The sequence below is a fragment of the Anolis sagrei genome, chromosome 3, assembly GCF_037176765.1.
Source record: "Anolis sagrei isolate rAnoSag1 chromosome 3, rAnoSag1.mat, whole genome shotgun sequence".
Lineage (NCBI taxonomy): Eukaryota > Metazoa > Chordata > Lepidosauria > Squamata > Dactyloidae > Anolis > Anolis sagrei.
The window spans coordinates 258,321,791-258,344,100 of NC_090023.1; the positions used below are offsets into that span (position 1 = coordinate 258,321,791).

Sequence of the window (22,310 nt, forward strand, 5' to 3'; positions counted from 1 at the left end):
TACAAATCAAGAGGTAAAGTGTAGCATTGCTTGAAGCTCTTACCAACTGGAAACTATTATGTTTCTTCCAATTCTGTCCTGACAGTAGCATGAGTACAGGTTATGCATTGGGACAATCAAATGTTGTGGTATATATATTTTTAAGAATAATTGTTTTTCATGGTTTATACATTCGTAGGCATTACTATCATATACAAACCACAGGGTTTTTTTCTTCTCTACTATTTCTATGAACTTTGATGAAATGCCCACACTGCTTATGTTTTTTTACAGTATACATTGTACACTAAATTGGACAACTTTCGGCCTGTTTCCAATCTCCCCTTTTTGGGCAAAGTCATGGAAAGCGTGGTGGCCTCACAACTCCAGATATTCTTGAGAGACACGGATTATCTGGATCCGGCACAGTCTGGTTTCAGACCGGGGCATGGTACCGAGACGGTCTTGGTCGCCTTAGTGGATGATCTGCGCCGGGAGCTAGACAGGGGGAGTGTGTCCCTGTTGGTGCTCCTGGACCTCTCAGCGGCCTTCGATACCGTCGACCACGGTATCCTTCTGGGGCGCCTTGCGGAAATGGGTCTTGGAGGCATTGCTTTGCGGTGGCTCCGGTCATTTCTGGAGGGTCGCACCCAGAAGGTGTCATTGGGGGACTCCTGTTCCGCACCACAACCTTTGACTTGTGGGGTGCCACAGGGTTCCATACTGTCCCCCATGCTATTTAACATCTACATGAAGCCGCTGGGTGAGATCATCCGGAGTTTCGGGGTGCGGTGTCATCTGTACGCAGATGATGTCCAACTCTGTCACTCCTTCCCACCTGCTACTAAGGAGGCTGTCGAGGTCCTGAACCGGTGCCTGGCCGCTGTAACGGTCTGGATGAGGGCGAACAAACTGAAATTAAATCCAGACAAGACAGAGGTACTCCTGGTCAGTCGCAAGGCCGAACGGGATATAGGGTTACAGCCTGTGCTGGACGGGGTCGCACTCCCCTTGAAGGCGCAGGTTCGCAGCTTGGGTGTGACCCTGGACTCATCGTTGAGCCTGGATCCCCAGGTTTCAGCGGTGACCAGGGGAGCATTTGCACAGCTTAGGCTCGTGCGCCAGCTGCGCCCGTATCTCGGGAAGTCTGACTTGGCCACGGTGGTACACGCTCTTGTCACATCCCGCCTGGATTACTGCAACGCTCTCTACGTGGGGCTGCCCTTGAAGACGGCCCGGAAGCTTCAGCTGGTCCAGCGTGCGGCAGCCATGTTACTAACTGGAGCGGGTAGCAGGGAGCACACAACGCCCTTGTTGTCCCAGCTTCACTGGCTGCCGATTTGCTACCGGACCCAATTCAAGGTGCTGGTCTTGGCCTACAAAGCCCTAAACGGTTCCGGCCCAAAATACCTTTCTGACCGCATCTTGGCCTACGAGCCCACGAGGACCTTGAGATCGTCTGGGGAGGCCCTTCTCTCGATCCTGCCTGCATCACAGGCACGGCTGGCGGGGACGAGGGAGAGGGCCTTCTCGGTGGTGGCCCCCCGGCTGTGGAACACTCTCCCGGCACACATCAGACAGGCGCCCTCCCTCATGTCCTTTCGAAAAAGCCTTAAGACCTGGCTGTTCGAGAGGGCATTTAATTAAGTGGTAAGCAACAACATTACGGTAATGAGAACTGGAATGGTATAAGGAAAATGAGACTGGCTATGATTCTACTAAGAGACGAAGCGGATTTTTATGTAGTTTGTATTTGTTGTATAGTCATATGTTGTTGATACTGGCCTCTGTAACTGTCTTTTTATGTGTACTGTACACCGCCATGAGTCGCCCGTAAGGGCTGAGAATGGCGGTCAATAAGTGCATCTAATAAATAAATAAATAAATAAATTTTATAATCTAGATCCATGGGGACTTGGGAGGTAAGATGCTATGAGTCCATTTTCCCCAAAATTTAGGGAGTTTCAGCTGCACCAAACAGCCCTAATGTGTAGAGTATCTTTTGAAAACAATGATTGTAGGAGTGTTTTAGAAAACAGATACAGCTAATTCTTGAATACCTTGTTTTAAGACTATTTGTTTAGCAGCAACTAACCTTTGGGTACTTTGAGAACCTTATTCAGAAAAATGCTTGACTAATTTAGGAACTAATAAACATGGCCATTCACCTGACAAAATCTTGGAATTGTTTAAATATAGTCCAATATAGCAGAATATTAGAATCTACTGAAAAATTACTGAAGGTTTTTAAATCTTCAGGTGAAATATAAAAATGAAAAACTTTTAAATACATTTAGAATACGCAGCTTTTTTGCAGAGTAAAATTTGGGACTAGAGACTGAGACCGAAATGAGCACTGTCCTGTGAGAACTAGTTTGATGAGGAAATGATCAAATCATATGGAGCAAAACTTTGCAGTTGTAATCTATAAGAAATTCGGTATAGATGTAAGTTTTTCATAGTTTGAGAAGAAGTTAGAAATGAGCTGGTACAATACAAAGCTAAACCACTGCACGTTTGAATTAACCATTGTAGTGTTCAGTTTGTAAAGGCAAAAGTCACAAAGCATGCATACATTTTTACAGTCTTGGGAAAAAGATTTAATGTCTGTTTCAAATGGTTGCTTTGATCCATGTGTGATTCCTGCAGCTATGTATGCTTGATCTCTGCTGCCCCTGACTCATATGTCTTTTTTAGTTCAAGGTTTGTTTGGCTGTTTTACTCTTAGAGTTTTATTGCTATAAGGTTATTTTAGGCTATCTGATTTTGACTGTAGAGGCTCTGAAAAGGACATTAAAAGTTAAAATGCTCTTTGTGTGAGCTTCCTGTCCCTTTTAAAATGAAAACTAATTTCCACTCCTTTCTTCTTACATGATTGTAATATCATGTTGAAAAGTAATATTGGTAATTCTAATATACTTTTAAAAGCATCATTATAATAATAATTTTCAGAATAACTAACATTTTTAGACAAGAGTAGAAGCTTTCAAAAGAACTATTGTTTTGCTCTTGCTTTAAAAATTTAAAGGACTTCAGCATGTTACTGATTAGCTCGAGGGTGATAATCCATTAGCCAAATGTCAAAAGTTCTGTTTTTAGATTCTTTAAAATTTTAGACTGGTTGAGCTCCTGGTGAGTAAAACATACTTTTCCAGGCCTTCATCTCCATAGGTGCCAAGCATTCCTGATGTGAGAAATCACTTTTTTCCAAGATAGCATGATTAATGTAGGATTTATTCATTTGTTTCCTAACATAATAATTTTATGTCTTACCTGTCTCTCCTTGTGGCTCAAGGAGGGTTACAACATTGCTAGAACACATAATCATTTAAAAGCACTCCGTAAAATACACATATTAAAACATATATCCATAAAATACTTAAAATAAAAGTTTGACAGAGTGGAAGTTTAAAATTCATAATTAAAAGTGTCTGGGTAGGCCTGCCAGAAGAGATAGGTCTTCACTTGTGCTTTAAATATTCCATCTTTTCTCCAGCACTGGCAGCATAGAAAGTTAAAACAGGTGGAAATCAATCTTGCTAAAACTTACAAAAGTTAAAATTGAAGTCATTTAAAAACATAATCAAATACAGCACATTATTACACCCTTTCCCCACAAGCAGTACTTTCCTCAAGGACAAAAAGTATTCACCTGCTTGTGGAAAGATAGTATGGAGAGAGCCGTCTTCGCCTCTCAAGGAAGGGAGTTCCAGCACTTGAAATCAGCCATCAAGAAGTCCAGCTGCAATGTTCCCACCAGTAAATACACCTGTGAGGGTGGTAGAATGAAGGGCCTCCCTTGAAGATATGGACAGGTTTACGTTTCTCCAGATAACCTGAACCTGAGGATACAGGATTTATGACCAGTTCTTTGTATTGTGTCCAAAAGTAGACAAGTTGCAAGTGTAACAAGAAGTTGTATGCTCTTTATAACTAATCCCAGCGAGTAGCCTGAGTGCCATTCAGATCCAACTGAATTTTCTGAGTACTCTTCAAAGGTAGCACCACGTAGAACACGTTATATCCAAATGGGATGTAACTAGGACATTTGCCACCACAGCCAGATTAGACATATCTGCAAATGGATGGACCTGGTGCACAAACCTTAATTGTCCAGATGCAATTCTGGTCAGTGGTGAAACCAGAGCCTCCGGGCTCATGAGTGAGTCCAGGCGGATACCCAAGCTGTGAACTTGCGTTTTCAATTTCAAAGGGAACATAACTCCACACAGCACAGTCTGAATATTTTTTCCTTTGTCTCTTAACTATTGACTGACGAGGACCACTTTTGTTTTGTCTCAATAAAATTTAAATGCGTTCATCCTCATTCAGTTTTTTTTACTGATGGCAACCAGTAGTTTAGAACTGCAGGAACATGCTTGTATTGAGGTGGCAAGGAGTAATGGAATTGGTTGGCATCTGCATAGACTTGATGGCAGAGGACCCCCAAACCCTGGACTACATTTCCTGGAGACTTCAAGTATGCTCATATACCTCAGTAAATCATAGAATCACAGAACTGAAAAGAGTCCCATAGATCATCAAGTCCATTCCACCTTCCCTGCTCCATGCAGGAAATGGATCTAGAGCTTGCTCAGCAGATAACTGGCTAGTCTCTTTTTGAAGAACTCCAGAGAAAGAGACCCCAGTTCTACAAAAGAAATAAAGGGGCATCTAGCTTACAACTAGTGTAACCATATTTTAAGCTAGTTGGTATTCCCATGATGTACTTATACAAATAATCCTCATTTGCTTTGTCCACCATAGCTTCTTGTGCTGCCTTGTTAATAAGACTAACAAACATGCAAAATTTCTTTCAACTTTGAAGCTGTAGAAGACAACTTGGAACTTCTGAGATACTATAGTGGGACCTCCTAGGTCTGAAGGAATTTGTAGGCTTGCCTGTCTACCATTATACAAAGTCTCTTTCACACAGCATCCAAGACAACAAGCTTCCTTTTCTGTGTGCTCCTTGTTTTAGAAAGGCTGAAGGAGAGGGGTTTCTTAGATCCATAGTGCAAAGTTGCACAAAGATGGAGTAAGAGGAAGTAGGTTTCTTGATACCATTAAATCCAGAAACCTCCTTGCTGGGAATACATGAAAAATAATAGACGAAAATAAGGATAAATTACAGTTATTTATATCCCACTTTTTCTCTCCATATGGAGACTCATAGCAGCTCATAACAAAAGCATTGCAATATAACTTAAAATATACAAATATACAAGTATTAAAATAGTATTGAACATCATTAAAAGCATATAAAATCACAACAGCCTCTGACAATCTTAGAAACTGTCTTCTTTAATAGCCTACCTCAATATAAGGTTTAACCTACTGCCTGAAGGACAGCAGGGAGGGGGCCATTCTGGCTTCCCTGGGCAGGGAGTTCCAAAGACAAGGGTCAGCCACTGAGAAGGAAGGCCCTCTCTCTTGTTCCCACCAGTTGAGCTTGAAATGGGACCGAGAGAAGGGCCTCTCCTGAAGACGACAGGGCCAGGACAAGTTTGTACAAGGGGATGTGGTAGGCCAAATAGCTTGGGCCTAAACCATCTAGGGCAGTGGCCCCCGATATTTTGGCCTTCAACTTCCAGAAATCCTGGCTGGGATTTCTGGGAGTTGTAGGCCAAAACACCAGGGACCCACAGGTTGAGAAGCACTGACCTAGGGCTTTAAAGGTCATAACCAGCACTTTGAATTGTGCCTGGTAACAAACCGGCAGCCAGTGGAGCTACCTCATCAGGGGTTTTGTCTGCTTCTTGTTGCCAGCCCCAATGAACAACCTGGCTGCAGCTTTTTGGATCAGCTGAAGTAATCCAGATGGGATGTAAATAAGACATGTACCACTGTGGGCAGATCTGGCTTCTCAAGGAACTATTAAATATTGAAACTATTAAGAATGAACCTTTAAAACCATATTCACATACCTAAAACACTTCACAACACCCCTTTTATCAGTTTTTCTTCTACCCCTCTATGCAGTGGCGCATATTTTTTATTATTGTATACCTTCCAGTTGTTTCTGAATTATAGCAACCCTAAGGCAAATCACGTACAGAGAGTTGGGGGGTACTTACGACAGTAGGTTATGTCGGGTTCAGTATTTTCAGTGTTTAGTCAAACTTGGTATTTGTATAGGCATTAAAGCTTTAATCACATGTGACTCTTTTTGTCCCTCTGTAATATCTTATTTCTACTTAAAAATGTGGCTTCTGTGAGCATTTTCCTATTTCTTGGTTGGAAAAAACCTGTGTGTAATGTAGGTATGGTAGCTTGCAACTCTGTCATCCAGTAAAGGGCATTTTTGACTCTGGATTTAAAGGTTTTACAGTGTATGGGCTGTGTGTATAAAGTTTTAAGGTGAAAATTGTGTTATTTCAAACTTTGGTAAGGCAACCCAGCTTTTTGTGAGATGTTTTCATATTCATTCTGCTGTATAGGATTCTGGATCTCTTCCACAGATCCCTGATGCAAATATTATGTGCAAATAACTTTATGTGTATGCGAAGTTTATGCTTAGGGATAGAGAAATTAAGCAGCAGAAGCCTTTCTAGCTGATCTTGAATCTTGTCTGTGAAGCATCACGAACTCCCAAAGATTATATTATGTTGCTTACTTTGGGTGAATACATCCCTGCATATTGGGGAGTTTTACTTTTAAATAGTTGGGATTCTTTGTCAAGGAAAGAGAAGTGAAAGATATGAGATTGTGGGATATTTAGCAGAAACTGCAAGTTCACGAGCTGTAAGAACATAATAAGGGCTATTAAATCTAGCTTTCTGCCTTCCAGGTTCGGGTACCTGATTATCCTTGGAAGATCACACACTGAATACAGACTCATGGTCTGATAAAGGCTTTGATAAAGATTAAGCATATTCAACTGGAGCAAAGATATCATGTCCCAGGCTGGAGAATTGGGATTCAAGGGGAAAACTATACATTCTGGGAATTTTGTGTAGTTTTGAAATTGTATTACTTGGTTGATACTAGATTAGAAAATGTGTTCATACCAGAGACATTGAAAACTACCTCTTATTGCAGTTTCTTAGGAGATACTCAGTGCAGTTTTAAGATATTGTTGAGATCCTTGGAGTGTTTTGCTCTACTTTTATGTTCTGGAGACTTTAACTCTGTGGGTATTTTGAGCTTACTAGGGCAGAGTTGATTTGACGTAAATCCTGATATAAATAGTTTCTCGGAAGGGATCACTTTAAACAATTTAAACATTACTGTTAAATCACTAGGGGAAAAGATTATTTTTAGCCATAATTTCGTTAACATTCACAGATTTGAAATGATTAGTCAGGTAGTAGTCCCTGAGTTACAAACATTCAACTTACAAATGACTCATAGTTAAGAATGGGATGAGACAACAGGAAGTGAGAGAAATGTAACCCTTGGAAGGGAAGAGGTTTCACCACTGAAGCTTTAGCACAATCCTTATTTCAACGACAATCCAAAATTTTCCAAATCCAATTATCACAGAGACAGAAAGTAAGGTGAAATCTTCTGAACAGGAGCACAGACGGCAAAACAAACCCTTGCCTGTGGTATAAAAAGCATACACACACACACTTTGTCTGGAGTTATACTCAACATATGTACCTATTCTGATTTACATGCAGATTCAACTTAAAAACAAATCCACAGAACCTATCTTGTTCATAACTTAGGGACTGCCTGTACTTGAATAATGTATCCAACAGGATAATAGTGTGAGGTTCCTGCATAAACTGAGACAACAGGTAGAGGACTGTATTCGTGAATGTGATGAGTTGTGAAAAAGTACTTTGGACTATTAGCAGGTGTTTTGGATTTGGGAATGTTTGCACATCTGTAATGAGATAATGGAGATGAGATCCAAATTTAAACACAATATGTATTTATGTTTCATAAGCACCTTATGCACATAGCTGAAGATAATTTCATACACAATATTTTAAATAATATTGTGCATCAGACAGCAATCACAAGGCAAAGATGTCACTATTTCAGCCATTTTTGAATTTTGGAGCATTTCAGATTTTGGATTTCTGGATAAGGGATATTCAGTCTGCACAAATGCGGAACAAGTGTACAATGAGATATTGTATATAAATCACGACTGTAAATTGGTTTACATATTATATTTCATATGTTACAATCATACACATTCAATATGCTACAATCATACACATTCAATCCAAACATTCATTGTTAACAAGCATGTTTGGATTATCTTCAGATATACTTCACATTTTGTCTTTGCAAAGGCTGTTTCTGGGTTCATCTGCATATGGAATTCACGCACTTTGACACCACTGCCATGGCTCATGGTATGGAATCATGAGAGTTGTATGGAATCATTTTTTATATTTATATTATTGAAAATCTTCTGCATGAACTGAGCCCACAAATATCAGGGAAAGGGATAACAAGTTCTCTGTCTCTATGGTTACACAACAGTTTTGATCCTCTGATTACACAGCAATATTGAAATATGATTTATATTTTATAAAAATAATTTAAATAAAAATATGAATTTATATGTTTTGAAATGAAGGTTAGCTTGTGTTATTAGCATACTCCATTAAAGAGTTTATACAGAGTGTTGCCTCAGTGAAAGGAATAATCCATGGACTTCTTGGTTAGAATATTTCTAGGTAAAGATATCTTTTAACTCTGACATCAGAGAATAACTGAATAACTAGTCAGTCTCAAAATTTAATGCTTAAGTAACATTTAGAACCGCTGATACTGAATCTACCCTAATAATTAAATCAAGTGTAATTAATTTCAGTCAGTCTTTTTCTAGATTTTGGAGTGAAACTGATTTAATTGTCCTTATGGATTATCTTCACTTGGCTATTGATCTTGTTGATTTTCCTGGATCTCTTGGCAGAATTTGGTCTTGGGTCTTTCAGGCCTTTTTTTTTTTTTTTTGAGAGCAATGCTCTTTCCCACAATGAAAAGTCGTGGGTATTTAGTGTTATGCCCCAATTGTTTTTGATACCAAACATTGCAAGCTAATTATGCAAAAATGAGACATAGAATAGTTCTAAAACATATTTCCATACTGGAGATAGTAAAAATGCAAACGTGGTTCAATGTAAGTAGTTCTGAAATGACATGTATTGGGGCAAACACCCAAAAACCTCACATACATGTTGAAGAACTGGTGTTGATTGACTCTAGTTATGTGTTTTGTTTTGTTTTTCAGGAAAAGTAGAAAAATGTCTAATCCTCTGAATAATATTACTTGATTCAGCATGTTTGGTTCAAATATTACTGGTTGAGCATCCGTTATTCAGAATTCCAAAATACATTACCCCCAAATTGTCCACATGGGTTTCAGAAATGGTGGCCTCTTTGCTTACTTATGAGTCAGCATCCATTGCACAAAATTATGAAAAGTATTGCATATAAAATTACTTGAAGGTTATATGTATATGAAATATAAACAAATTTTGTGTTCAGACTTGGATCACATTTTCAAAATATGTCAGTATGTACATACATGCAAGTATATGAAATGCTTCTGTTCCCAAGCAGTTTGGATAAGGAATACTCAATCTGTGTCTTCAAATACTTTTAAAAGTTTATGTAGCAATTATTTAATTGCAAAAGTATAATCTACATAAAATAGTAATTAATTTTGTTGTATTGAACAAAAAGTGACTGCACCTGAAACAATACTGTGGAAGCACATTCTTAAAGTGATATTCTAAGTCTCTACAGCCTAGTCGTGTTTTTTTTTTTTTTTGGTAAGACATATCATACCTTAAGATTATTTCATTGTACAGTTTGTCAGCCCCATTTCAAGTTGAGACAAAGCTTATCCAATACTCTAGTTGAGTATTTTCACTAAAGGATGTATAGGACTTGGTGGGTATTGGCAACTTACTGGCAATTTTGCAGTGCTGATTTCTTTTGAGGAATGACTGGAACTTCATATCCTATATTTAGTCCATCTTATATGATTGATTGCAGAACAACAGTCAAGACAACTATGAATATGTATATATGTATATCAATACATATAATGTGGAAAATTTTCTGATCAGTGCCTGCTAGTAATGATTGCAATATGTTAATTCAGCTTTCTCAAAAGCTTGGGCGAGTTGGTAGTAAAATTGCTTGCATCTGTATAACAGGAATTTACAGTCCTTTGCACTTAGCAATGTTTTGGTTCTCTATGAAGAGTAGAAATTCTTCTTAAGTTTGTTATACTATGGGAGATGTCATTTTGCAGTAAAATAGGTCCGTCCCCCCCATAAATGCTAACATGTTTTATCCTTTAATCTAGGGATTCATCAAAGATGTTCATGAGGATTCACTCACTGTCGTATTTGAAAATAAGTAAGTATTGTCTATTGAAAAATATTTTACAGAAGATAAATTATTTTCATTTTTAATTTAAGAGTGCACTGTTATCTGTAACATAAGACAGTCTTATTCGCTATGAAAGGAATGTGTTCTTCCATAACATCTTGACTGAAAATACAGTAGAATGTAAATTGGAAAGGAAACATTTTAAAAATGTAATACCGAGTTGTTCATTACATTATGATTTATAGAATAAAATTAAGCATAAAAATGTAAATCAGTATAGAAGCTAACTTTAAAAGATAATACTGTAATATAGCAAATAACACTGTAAACAGGCCAGTTATTATTGGCTTGGGAAGACCAACATTAAACAGATATGTTTTCAGAAACCTTTAAATACTGAATATAGTTTCTTCCAGGTTGTTGTAGGTTTTTCGGGCTATATGTCCATGTTCTAGAAGTATTCTCTCCTGACGTTTTGCCTGCATCTGTGGCAGGCATCCTCAGAGGTTGTGACCTCACAACCTCTGAGGATGCCTGCCATAGATGCAGGCAAAACATCAGGAAAGAATGCGTCTAGAACAGGCATAGGGAACCTTCGGCTCTCCAGCTGTGGTGGACTTCAACTCCCACAATTCCTTGAGGCTCGGCATTCGCCCCAAAGGCTTACCTTGGCCCAACGAGGTTTGTTTGGCTCTTTTTCATGGAGGACGGGCAGCAAAGGGGGAGAGACGAGCGTAACGTAGAGCCAAACAAACCTCGTTGGGCCAAGGTAAGCCTTTGGGGCAAATGCCGAGCCTCAAGGAATTGTGGGAGTTGAAGTCCACCACACCTGGAGAGCCGAAGGTTCCTGACCCCTGGTCTAGAACATGGCCATATAGCCCGAAAAACCTACAACAACCCAGTGATTCCAGCCATGAAAGCTTTCAACGATACATATTTTCTGCCTCTGGGACCATGTTGGGAAGTGTGATCCAGAGATAGGCATCCTTTGGAATAGGGTCAATTTGTGGCTTCGTGTTTTTGAACCTATTATTATGGTTTACTTTCTTAACAGTTTTAACAGTTTTATGCATTTGAACAGAAATTTAACAGTGAAGAAAGTCACAAAATTTTCTCCGTTTGGCAAAAGTAGAGATGTTTAAGAATCCCTCTCCTGTCTTTTCAGGATATTTTCACCCATGTTGAGATCAGATTTAAAAGATTGAGAGGAAAAGTGAAGTATATTCTTTGGCACATTCCTCCTTATATCATGAGAGAAAAGAAGGCTTCAAACTTGTATTTTAGGACAGACCACAATTCTGTAGTGTGCTCAAGCTTTGAAAGTTAATGAAACCAGAATCGAATTGTAACTTCAGAGCCTTTTATGTTATATAAGTTCAATTAGAATAGCCAGAATTTTCTGAGTGCATACATTAACACAGGGCCATGGTTTGTTCTTAAGTGCAAACAAACTGTACACTTCTTTCAGATGGTAAGGATGAAAATAACTGAAAAGTACATGTGTAAAAGATTTACAGATAATTCCAATTTTTTCTCACTATGGCCTGAGCCACAAATGGGGAGGCAGCTTAGTAAAGATATTATGGTTTAGTAATATAAATAATAATAGATTTCCGAATTCAGCATTAAAATATGTCAATATACCTTTTTTATTTAGCATTCATATCAAAGTATATTGCTCCAAAGTGGTATTAATTGTTGATTGTAGCTCACTTTTCTTGTTGACACTGACATATCTTTAAAATATCTGTTGAACTTTTAGTTGGCAACCAGAACGTCAGGTTCCTTTCAATGAAGTAAGATTACCACCACCACCTGATATCAAAAAAGAAATTGGTGAAGGAGATGAAGTGGAGGTGAGTTTGCACAAAACAACAGATGTTTAAATGGCACTTCATGAACTCAGAAACTAGTGGTATATCAAGTGGGCTTATTTCTAGACATCTTTTAGTTGAACTTATCATCTTCCTCAACTAAATTGAAGTGAATGAAAAATTCAAAGGGGTAGTGCCATGGAAAGAACCCAGCAAAATCCTGTTAGTTTTTATGGCCTTATGATTGTGGCACTGGTGTGTACTATGCCACATTTGATTAGCAGCCTTTCACCTAGCAGGAGTCAACAGTGCTCTAGCAGACTGTTAGTGTGGTCAAACAGACAGAAGGAATTCCTCAGCAGATCTTAAAACATTGGTGGTTCATAAGGGCAAATACAGCCCTTCAAATAACACAGACTCAAGCCATATGGGCCTTTTAAGATCAAAACGAGCACTTTGAATTGTGCCCAGAAACGAGAAGTAGTCAGTGAAGGTGTTCCAACAAAGGAGTTGCATGTTTCCTATAGCTAGCCCCATTTAGCAGTCTGACTCAAACTCATTGGACCAGTTGAAGTTTCCAAACACTCTTCAAAGGCAGAATTCCAGAGTGTGTAGAATGTATTCCTAGCCACAGCTAAAACCTGAGCTACTAGGCACAGAATTGAAACCAGGAGTGTAGTCTAACTGTGCATTTGCATCTTCAGTGGAAGTGTAATCCCACCCAGATCAGGCTGAATCCCTATTCCCAGATCTGCCATTCAGCTAACTAGGAGTAGCTTTGTCTTGTCTGGTTTACGTTTCAATTTGTTCACCCTCATCCCGTCCATTACCAATGATAGGCACTTAGGACCAAAACAATTTTACTTGGTTTCTGCTGGAATGTAGTAGTTGTTATCTGTATTCTGATCACCTAACAACCTCTCCCTATATATGTTGAATAACCCAGGGAACCCTGCGTACAATGGGGTCCAGCAGGGGTTCCTCCAGCAGTACCTTCTAGGATCAACCCTCCAGGAGGGATTGGAGTGGCTGTAATTCAGTTCCCCAAAGTCCAATCCTAGCAGGGTGATCCAGAAGGATACCATGGTCTGAAAAGTTGCTAAGGGGCCTAGCAAAACGGACATGCTGCCCCCATTTTTCTCCAAGCATTGGTCATCCACCAAAGCAACTAAAGCTACCTTTATCTCATAACCAGGCTTCTCTTGTTCAGAAATTATTAACCTTAGTTAAGACTTAAGAGTTTGATGGCATGGGAAGAGAATGTTACTTGAAGTCTTTATGGTTTATTTACTTGAGGAGTGAAGAGGTTGCATATGTGGCCATAGGGATTCCTCAGGTAATTCAGCTTTTATTAGGCAGCCCTGTGTCTACATTATTAGCATGAATGGGACCTGTGCTGTAATGCAGAGATTAAAGCATGTTCTCCATAGTTCACATATGCTGTGTGATTTATTTTTAGGTTTACTCAAGAGCAAATGACCAAGAACCTTGTGGGTGGTGGCTTGCAAAAGTGCGAATGATGAAAGGGGAGGTAAGTAGATATAAAACTTGAGATTTGGCACAAATAAACTAGTACACCTGTATGTAATGTCTTGCAGTAGAGAAGGAGGGAATGCTCAAGTAAATTGCAGAAGTCTTAATAACCTTGCCTGCCACTCCCCTCCGCTACCTAAAAAAGCTGGAACACCTTGGGGACTTTAAGGGGTTAGAAATGCTAATGTGTTGACACATAGTTTATACTGTTTTGAGACAAACCAGGGTATTCGTTGCTAATACATAGTTGTCTTGGTGAGGGAAATACAGTGGAAGTCTAATCTTAATTTTACTCCAATTACACACTTTTTGGAGAAAAAAATCTCCCCCCTAATCGTAATAAATTCTTCTGTGGTTTCATTTTGATTTTCTTATCTAGGGCAGCCATACCTAAATAACGCTGCTCAGTTATTTTGGATTGCAGTTCCCATTAGTTCCTACTAATATGGAAACGAACACTGAAATTTGACATTGACAACACTTTGAGAACACTGGGTTGGGGAAGATTCAAAAGTCCCATTTTAAATGTGTATCAGGCTTCTGCTTTTCATGTAGAGAAATAAATTAACAAAAGCTGATATGATTGCCATCAGATAATGAAAACCAGGTTCTTTAAGAGTCCAGTGAGAAACCTTGTGCTAGGTGCTACTTTGTATCCTTCTGTGGTTGTTAGGAGAAAATAAGACCTGTGGAAGAATGCTGTGCTTTAGGGACAAATGATATTATAAAATATAATAATACACCCCAAAAGATGGAAGCAAATTCGTTGTTGAGTGGGAAACATAGTAATTTTACTTGTTGTTCTTACTTAACAATGTTAGGCTCCTGTCCAAGTCCTCTCCCAAACCCAACTTTTCTCAGCTGCAAGCCCCTGAAGTCACCTACCTTCCTTGCTGGAGAGTGGGGGAAGCAACAGACAACATCCAGTTGTTTCCCTGGATCTCTGTCCAGAACAAAGACATTATCTTCTGGAGTTAAACCTCAAAAAGTTTCAGGAAAGAATGGAAAACTGCACAATATGTTGACGGCGTTCAGCCCTGAAACACATTTAGTTGTGTGTCCAGCTTTAGGCCTGGCTTGTTTATATGTTGCTGCCCCTAATTTTCACTGACCAGGGGATAGCTGGGCATGTGGTTCTGCAGATGAGAAAAGGTGGCTTGGGAGTGATTTTGGTCACTGTGATTCAGACCTTTATCGTGACTGGAAAAGTGAGGTGTAGTGATATAAGTCTGACTTAATGCCAACCAGGATCATATTTCACTAACAGTATGCCAGCCTTTATTTATAATTGAAATTTCCTTTAAAACCTTTGTTTCTCAGTTCTACGTGATTGAATATGCTGCCTGTGATGCCACCTATAATGAGATAGTCACATTTGAACGACTTCGGCCTGTGAATCAAAATAAAACAGTAAACAAGAATACATTTTTCAAGTGTGCAGTAGAAGTTCCTGAAGATCTAAGGGACGCGTGAGTATATTGCCATACAGTTTCATTATGTCTGTATCTTATATATTGATAAAAAGCTGAAGAGAAAGATTTTTAAAACGTTGCAAAACTAGTTGTGTTTTCTATAGAATTTTCATCAATTTATGATGAAGATTAAAATTGCTGTATTTTTAAGAGACCAGTTTTTTTATTGATGTTTCTTGAGTTTCATTGTGTATCTTAATGTGCTGTTCTCTTCTTTTCTCATTAAGGGTTATGTAGCTTGCAAGTTTATATATTTATTTGTAATTAAAGATGTATTTAGTAAATAGCTGGCCTGTGCTTATTTGCTCCAAAACCCATTATGTTGTATTTTTACAGTGTTTGCTTGGCAGGAAGTGCGTCTTCAAATGTTGCATAGCTTTTTTTACATAGATATAGCAGCATGCCTATTAACTGTGCCACATAAATTGATTTATGCTTAATGTTGCTAGGTGTGCTAATGAAAGTGCCCATAAGGATTTTAAGAAAGCTGTAGGAGCCTGCAGAATTTTTTACCAGGCTGAAACAACTCAGTTGATCGTATTGGTAAGATATAAGACAAATTTTCCTCTTTCTTCTTCATGGTGTCTGTGAAATTGCACATACGCATTGGCCACACAGTTGCAGTTCAGAACCTTTTAGATCTCTAAAATGAAACATTTTGACGGAGGCCGCATCCACTGTCCCCATGGAGTATAAGTAGCCACGGATGGAGCTGATCCTCAGTTCCTTTTTTCTGCCATTGCCTGCAGCTAGGAACCTTTTTCTCTGTGTGCTAATATGCTTTGCTACTTGTTGCCTTCTAACGGTTTTTCAGACTTGGACTCCAAATGACTTACTGCCTTTCTCCATCTCTTGACTTCAGACTGTACAATTTATTTGCTGCCTTCTCCCTCCCTTGACATTGGACTATACTTTGGACTTATTTGCTCTTTTGGCTTCTCCCCTTCTTCTTAAAACTTACTCTGCTTGTGGGATTAAGATTTGCCAGCAGAACACAGCTCCAGAGGTCCAACCCATTCTGCACCATTTCGGGTGCTTGTTCTGCATCTCTTGGGGAAGCAAAACAGCTGCAAAAAAGCAGAGATTTCTTGCAGAAATGCCACTGCTGTTATAATAGAGTGGACATTGCTTTGTGCCATTTATATTTCAAACTACAAGAAGAAAAGTACTCCTGCATACCTTGTTTGTTCTCCAGTGATATAAAACAACTTGGATCTTACCATCTTTCTAAAAACCATATTAAGTATCTATATGCTCGTCTGTCCGTCCACCTGTTTGTACCACGAAGTCTGTTGTTAGATGAAGTGGCCCATTGTAATATCACTGGATATGCTATTACTAGGTGAAGGATTGGCTGATAGCTGAAATGGTTCTCTGATATTTACTGGGAAAGAAATATGACATTTATTAGGGGAAGGAAGGAAAGAGCCACAAAGAAAGCCATGTTGCCATGGAGACATTGTGAGGTAGGTCCTCTCAGAGTTGGAGAAGGGAGAAAGGGAAGGGAAAAGAAGGAAGGAAGGAAAGGGAAAAAGAAGGAAAAGAAAGGAAAGAAGGGGGAGAGAAAGAAAAAGGGAAGAAAGAAAGGAAGAGAAAGGAAGGAGGAAAGGTTCTGAGGGGATGGAAGGAAAGAAAGAGAAAGAAGGGCCCTTCCAATGCCTAGACAATGCTTGGTATATATGCTAGTTAAATACATTTGTGCTAGTTAAATCCTTGTAATTTTGTTCTCCTTAAAGGAGTATCCATTCTTTCAGAAATGTAAGTTTATGACAGTCATTAAATAAAACTTCCCAATAAATAAAGTGAAAACAAAATAAAACTGCTTTGTAAAATAAAAAAATACTCTTGTGTCACATTTTTTGCAGTCTCCCAGTGAAGCAACAGTGAAACGGGTTGGTATTCTGAGTGACATGCATTTGCGCAGCATTCGAACTAAGTTAATGCTCATGTCAAGAAATGAGGAAGCCACAAAACATTTAGAAGTGAGTTGCTCTTATATGTATAGTTGTTATAGAATCATTTACTCATCCTAATTTTTGAAGCATTTCTTACTGAGGGAAAAATATTTTTCCTCCTTCCTAGTGCACAAAACAGCTTGCTGCAGCATTTCACGAGGAATTTGTTGTCAGAGAAGATTTGATGGGACTTGCAATAGGAACACATGGCAGCAACATACAGCAAGCAAGAAAAGTGCCAGGAGTTACTGCAATTGAGCTTGAGGAAGACACTGGAACTTTCAGGATCTATGGAGAGGTAAACAGAAAAAAATGGGAGTCTTATTTATAGCAGCTGCATGTTACTCTGCTTTTGGGGTTTTAATCTGGCATGAGATAAATACACAGATTCCAAAAATTCTTGAGAGTCTATCATAAATTTGTTGGTGATGGTATATAGAGCCCTTTTGGTATCCTCCTCCCCCTTCTGCTTACATAATTTTATTGATATCTGTATGGTGCAAGTTTTGCTGTTTCATTTTCAGTTGTATCTTCCACATGGATTTATAACAACTGTGTTGGTCTTTGAACATATGTTAGGGGTTAATTGTCAACAATAGCTGATAAGATAATGATTCCCCTTCCGCGTGGAACAGAACAGGTTATTATTATTTTTGTCTAAACTGGAGTAATGCCTTTTGCTTTAGGTCTGGATAAAAAAGCTTATAGACAGAATATTCCATATTAGCATATCTAGTGAAACTGGAAAAGTAACCATTTAAAATGATTGTACAGGTTTTTCTCTTTTTCTGTACTTCAATGGCATCTTCACATCTTACAATAGCTTGTATGAGAGGCCTGCTTCAAACACTATATTCAACTTGTATTGTTGAAGGCTTTCATGGCCAAAATCACTGGGTTGCTGTGAGTTTTACAGCCCAGAAAACTCACATCAACCCTATACTCAGCTTCCTTGGAGCCAAATATTGGCTTTAACTCCCACGAACTTTTCATGCAGTTATCTTAAATATGGGCAATGTCTTATCTGTTGTCCTGTTTGTATTCTAGTGAAAAACAGAAAGCATTAGTGTGCAGAGCTTTGGGTTTTGTTTGTTTGTTTGTTTTAGCCAGTATGACAGAAATGCTAACCAATGAAGTAATTGTGATGTGATAACTCTCCAGATAGGAGATGCAAATGCATCATCTTTCCATTACAAAGCAGGGATCTTCAAACTGTGAGGGACTTGCATTAAGTGGCAAATAATTATAGCAGTTTTCTTGCAACTTCAAGGCAAAAATGAACATTTTCTCCTGTGTTCCATAGTGGTGTGGATGAATTATTCTGTGTAGAAAAATACGTTTTATTGTTGTCAGCACAAAGTGTTTTTTACACAGAATAATTCATCTGCAGCATTTTGGGTCATTTGAACTCTGAGAGAAAATTATGCAAATGTTTGTTTCTCCTAGCAGTGTTTTTCTGGCTGCTTTTTATCCTGGGATGAAATAACAACTAATATGCTTTCTATCCTTACTCTAAACTTTGCTTCAAACTCTAATAATACGTCAATAATAACAGGCTGCTTAGGATAGTGGTACCCATTTAAAAAATAATTGAAATAAGTGTCTAAAGCTCTTAAACATTTGTATAAAGTTTAGCAAATTCTTCTTTGAAACAGAAACTTAATTTCCCTGTATGCAAAGAGTCCTGATCATTCAGAAACATACAGCTATTCTATTTATTCTTGTCTGCAATTTTAACCTGCACCAATTTCATTTTCACAGTACTGCAGAGATTTTTATTTCCCAATAGTACATAATTTCTATTTTACATAATGTGGAAGCGTGGTCTTTCCTCAGCTTTATGTTTAGAGTTGACTGTTAGGCATAGCTCACCAGGAGTTTGTTCTTGTATCGCTAATAAGAAATAAAAAGATATATACTTTGTTTGTATTTCATATCTATGTAATGCTGTCTAAAGATTTAACTTTTAGAAAAAGTTTTAAATTTTAATGTGTTGTGTTCACAAATGGTCTCTGTTGATTTCCAGAGTGCTGAGGCAGTAAAAAAAGCTAGAAGCTATTTGGAATTTGTGGAGGACTTTATTCAAGTTCCTAGAAGTCTTGTCGGTATGTAATATTTCATAAAATTTTCAGTTTCAGTTGGCTGAAAAGATTGACTGGAGGAACATGTTTTATTTCATTGGAGAAGCCACATATGAATGCAGCTCTCTTCCTGTCCTCTGAGAATGGAACTTTTAAGTGGAAGATGCTTCCTTTCTAGTCAGGTCTTCCAATCCCAGAGCGGCATCTTCTTTGATTGAGTATATCCACTTGTTATACAGTCTTCCTTCCCACTTTATATTCTTCTCTAATGGGATAACTCGCCTAGGGATAGACCCTTCTAGGTAGTTGGGTTTAATTTGCTCTAAGATCCATGTATTGGCCATTATTCTCAATAACTGAATAAATAGGTTCTTTGTGTTTCCTTTGATATGTTCCAAATCTTATTCAAAGAATTAGCTACACAGATAACACAAATGGGAAGAGCATTTGCAGTTCATTTATTGCTGTGGTGTATATTAATTATTTTTCAATCATTTGTTAATTCATTAATGCTTTTTGATAATTTATTTGAGAAATTATCTGCAGAAGTAGTAGTAGTAGTAACATGCAATCTTCTTTATTTTGCTAAAGGGAAAGTTATTGGAAAAAATGGAAAAGTTATTCAGGAGATTGTGGACAAATCTGGAGTAGTGCGAGTGAGAATTGAAGGCGACAACGAGAACAAACTGCCCAGAGAAGATGTATGATTTAACTTTTTCAGTTCAAGTGGTTTTCTGTCAGTGATATTTCTACACACACATATATATTGTGAAGTTTAACAGATAGTTTCAGGAACAGTAGCATCACATAACTCAGTCTGGGTGTGGAACTTACGGAGTTAATAAATCAACTGAAGGCACAAATAAAGAATTGCCATTTTAGATGTTGTGGTGGCTTGCATTAAAAGTGGTGTGAAAGCCCCTACTCTTCAGTTTACAATCTGCAACATACAAGGAATAAAGCATAGAGAACAAAGGGAGAAAAATACAAATTTCATTTTCAATTTTCTTTATTGATTTTCAATTATAACATTGAAAGAGGGGGAACAATACTTGAAAGGAAAGCTTGGAAATACTAGGATATTGAGTCCAAGATGGGGTAAAAGACATGAGGGAAGTAGTGGGGGGGAAAGGGAAGGGGGGTCAGGGAAGGGGGGGGGAGAAAAATACAAATTTTAGTGCTTATAATGAATGGTTAAAGGGAGAAGGTCCCACTTGTGGTAGTAGTCAGTATCTAGTCAGTATCCTGCCTTAAGCAACCATCACAAACACAACTGCTTCAAATAAAACTTTCAGGGTGGAGAAAGCAGGTGGGAAAGTCCTATGGTGGTAAAACACAGAAGCAGGTGGGGAATTCGGATATTTCTGTGCACAGTGGAAAGAGGCATGCTTAGAAACTTTGTAAAACTATTTTAAAAAACCCATTTATTATAAGTCTAGCACAGTGAACTGGATTTAACTGTATAGAACATTACAGTGGACAGTCAACATAGCTTGCTCACAACTTGGTTTATGTCTATTTGAATTGATATTATTTATTTGTAGGGTATGGTTCCATTTGTCTTTGTGGGTACAAAAGAAAGCATTGGGAATGTACAAGTACTTCTTGAATACCATATTGCCTACTTAAAGGTAAGCATTGAGGAAAACTCCATTTTTTTTAAATTAACCTGCCCTTTAAAATGTTTTTATACATTATTTTCTATATGAAACTATTGTGAGACATAATCAATAATGTTGTATATACACAGTGAGATGGAATAGTTGTGCTCCCTCAGCCTTGTATACCTCATTAAATCAAATGCCTTTGAATTCTATAAAATTGGTGGAATACCAATCGATTGATATGGCCACAGTGAAATGTAGGGTGGAAACTGAAATGGAATGTATTCTGAGATGTTCACTAAAATCATACTAAAATTGCTTCACCTTTTGGCAAAGTATTGAGATTCTTGGGTCTTTTTTGCAATGTGCTTTTACCTGTATAGGAGTACATGTTTTAAATAAATGTGAATTTAATAAGGAGCTAATCTGCATCTATTGTATAGCTGAAGATTCATATTGATTCTATTTGAATGCATTTAAAATTGTCAAAGTGTCCTGGGAGCAATGTAAATCAAACCTGTTCGAAATAAAACCAGAATATTGCAGTGTGTCAGACCATCTTGAGCTGAGATATGTTGGTGTACCTCTATATTCAACTACAGTGTTATTGGGATTCTCTTCCCCTTCTTCTGCAGCAGATTCCCAAACACAGCTTCTGAAATCTTTTGTTCACTGGAGAAGGTTTAGAACAGTGGTTCTAAACCTGTGGTTCCTCAAGTGTTTTGATCTAGAATTTCCAGAAATTCCAGCCAGTTTACCGACTGTTAGGATTTCTGGGAGTTGAAGGCCAAAACATCTGGGGACCCACAGGTTGAGAACCACTGGTTTAGAAGATGTGCAGAGAGCAACAAGTAAAGAAGGGAATTGTCTGAAGAAGTGAGGTGCAGCAGAAAGGCACTTTGTTTTCATTTTGATTAACTACCTGATTTTTATTTTTATCTATTAAAATATTTCTGTCCTGTCCTATATCAAAAGATCTCAGGATGACATATAAGAAAATAATCACTTAACTGCTATTCAATCACTGTGAGATTGTGTTTTAGGGTAAACCTCATTGTCAGTGAATTTGATTGTTTACAGAGTATGTGAAATGTTTGCTTTTTAAGCATCAGAGGGGAATGACTTTGACTCTCAATATAGGAAGTGGAACAGCTGCGGATGGAGAGGCTCCAAATTGATGAGCAGCTGCGTCAAATTGGCATGGGTTTCAGGCCTTCATCTACCAGGGGTCCTGAAAAAGAGAAGGGCTATACCACTGATGAGAGCACCCCTTCCTCTGTGCAAGGCTCTAGATCCTACAGTGGAAGAGGTAGAGGACGGAGAGGTCCCAATTACACCTCTGGTTATGGTGCGTATATTCAAGGAAGAATGATTAAAAACTGCTTTAGTAACTTGAATAGTGTTAGAAGTTGTTTGTCTGCTGTCATTATCATGGAATCATGTCCGAGTCCAAGATGTATATGTAAAGTTTGTGTTGAAATAGTTTATGAATGTATTACCAGTGCATATTAACTCTTAAAATATCGTGATGGTTAATTTAAAACCCAATGATTAAAACAGA

General features: G+C 38.2%; 1 protein-coding gene across 2 annotated transcripts in view; it reads left to right on the plus strand.

Annotated features, from left to right (window-relative positions):
* FXR1 (FMR1 autosomal homolog 1) overlaps positions 1 to 22,310 on the plus strand; it is a 44,637-nt gene that overhangs the window by 12,577 nt on the left and 9,750 nt on the right. For both annotated transcript variants that reach the window (XM_060767456.2, XM_060767457.2), the window contains exons 2-12: positions 10,265 to 10,317; positions 12,053 to 12,146; positions 13,564 to 13,635; positions 14,958 to 15,106; positions 15,559 to 15,652; positions 16,975 to 17,091; positions 17,192 to 17,362; positions 19,091 to 19,169; positions 19,737 to 19,846; positions 20,690 to 20,776; positions 21,890 to 22,097. In XM_060767456.2, the coding sequence (XP_060623439.2) occupies positions 10,265 to 10,317; positions 12,053 to 12,146; positions 13,564 to 13,635; positions 14,958 to 15,106; positions 15,559 to 15,652; positions 16,975 to 17,091; positions 17,192 to 17,362; positions 19,091 to 19,169; positions 19,737 to 19,846; positions 20,690 to 20,776; positions 21,890 to 22,097 (1,234 nt within the window). The remainder of the gene's footprint in view (positions 1 to 10,264; positions 10,318 to 12,052; positions 12,147 to 13,563; positions 13,636 to 14,957; positions 15,107 to 15,558; positions 15,653 to 16,974; positions 17,092 to 17,191; positions 17,363 to 19,090; positions 19,170 to 19,736; positions 19,847 to 20,689; positions 20,777 to 21,889; positions 22,098 to 22,310) is intronic.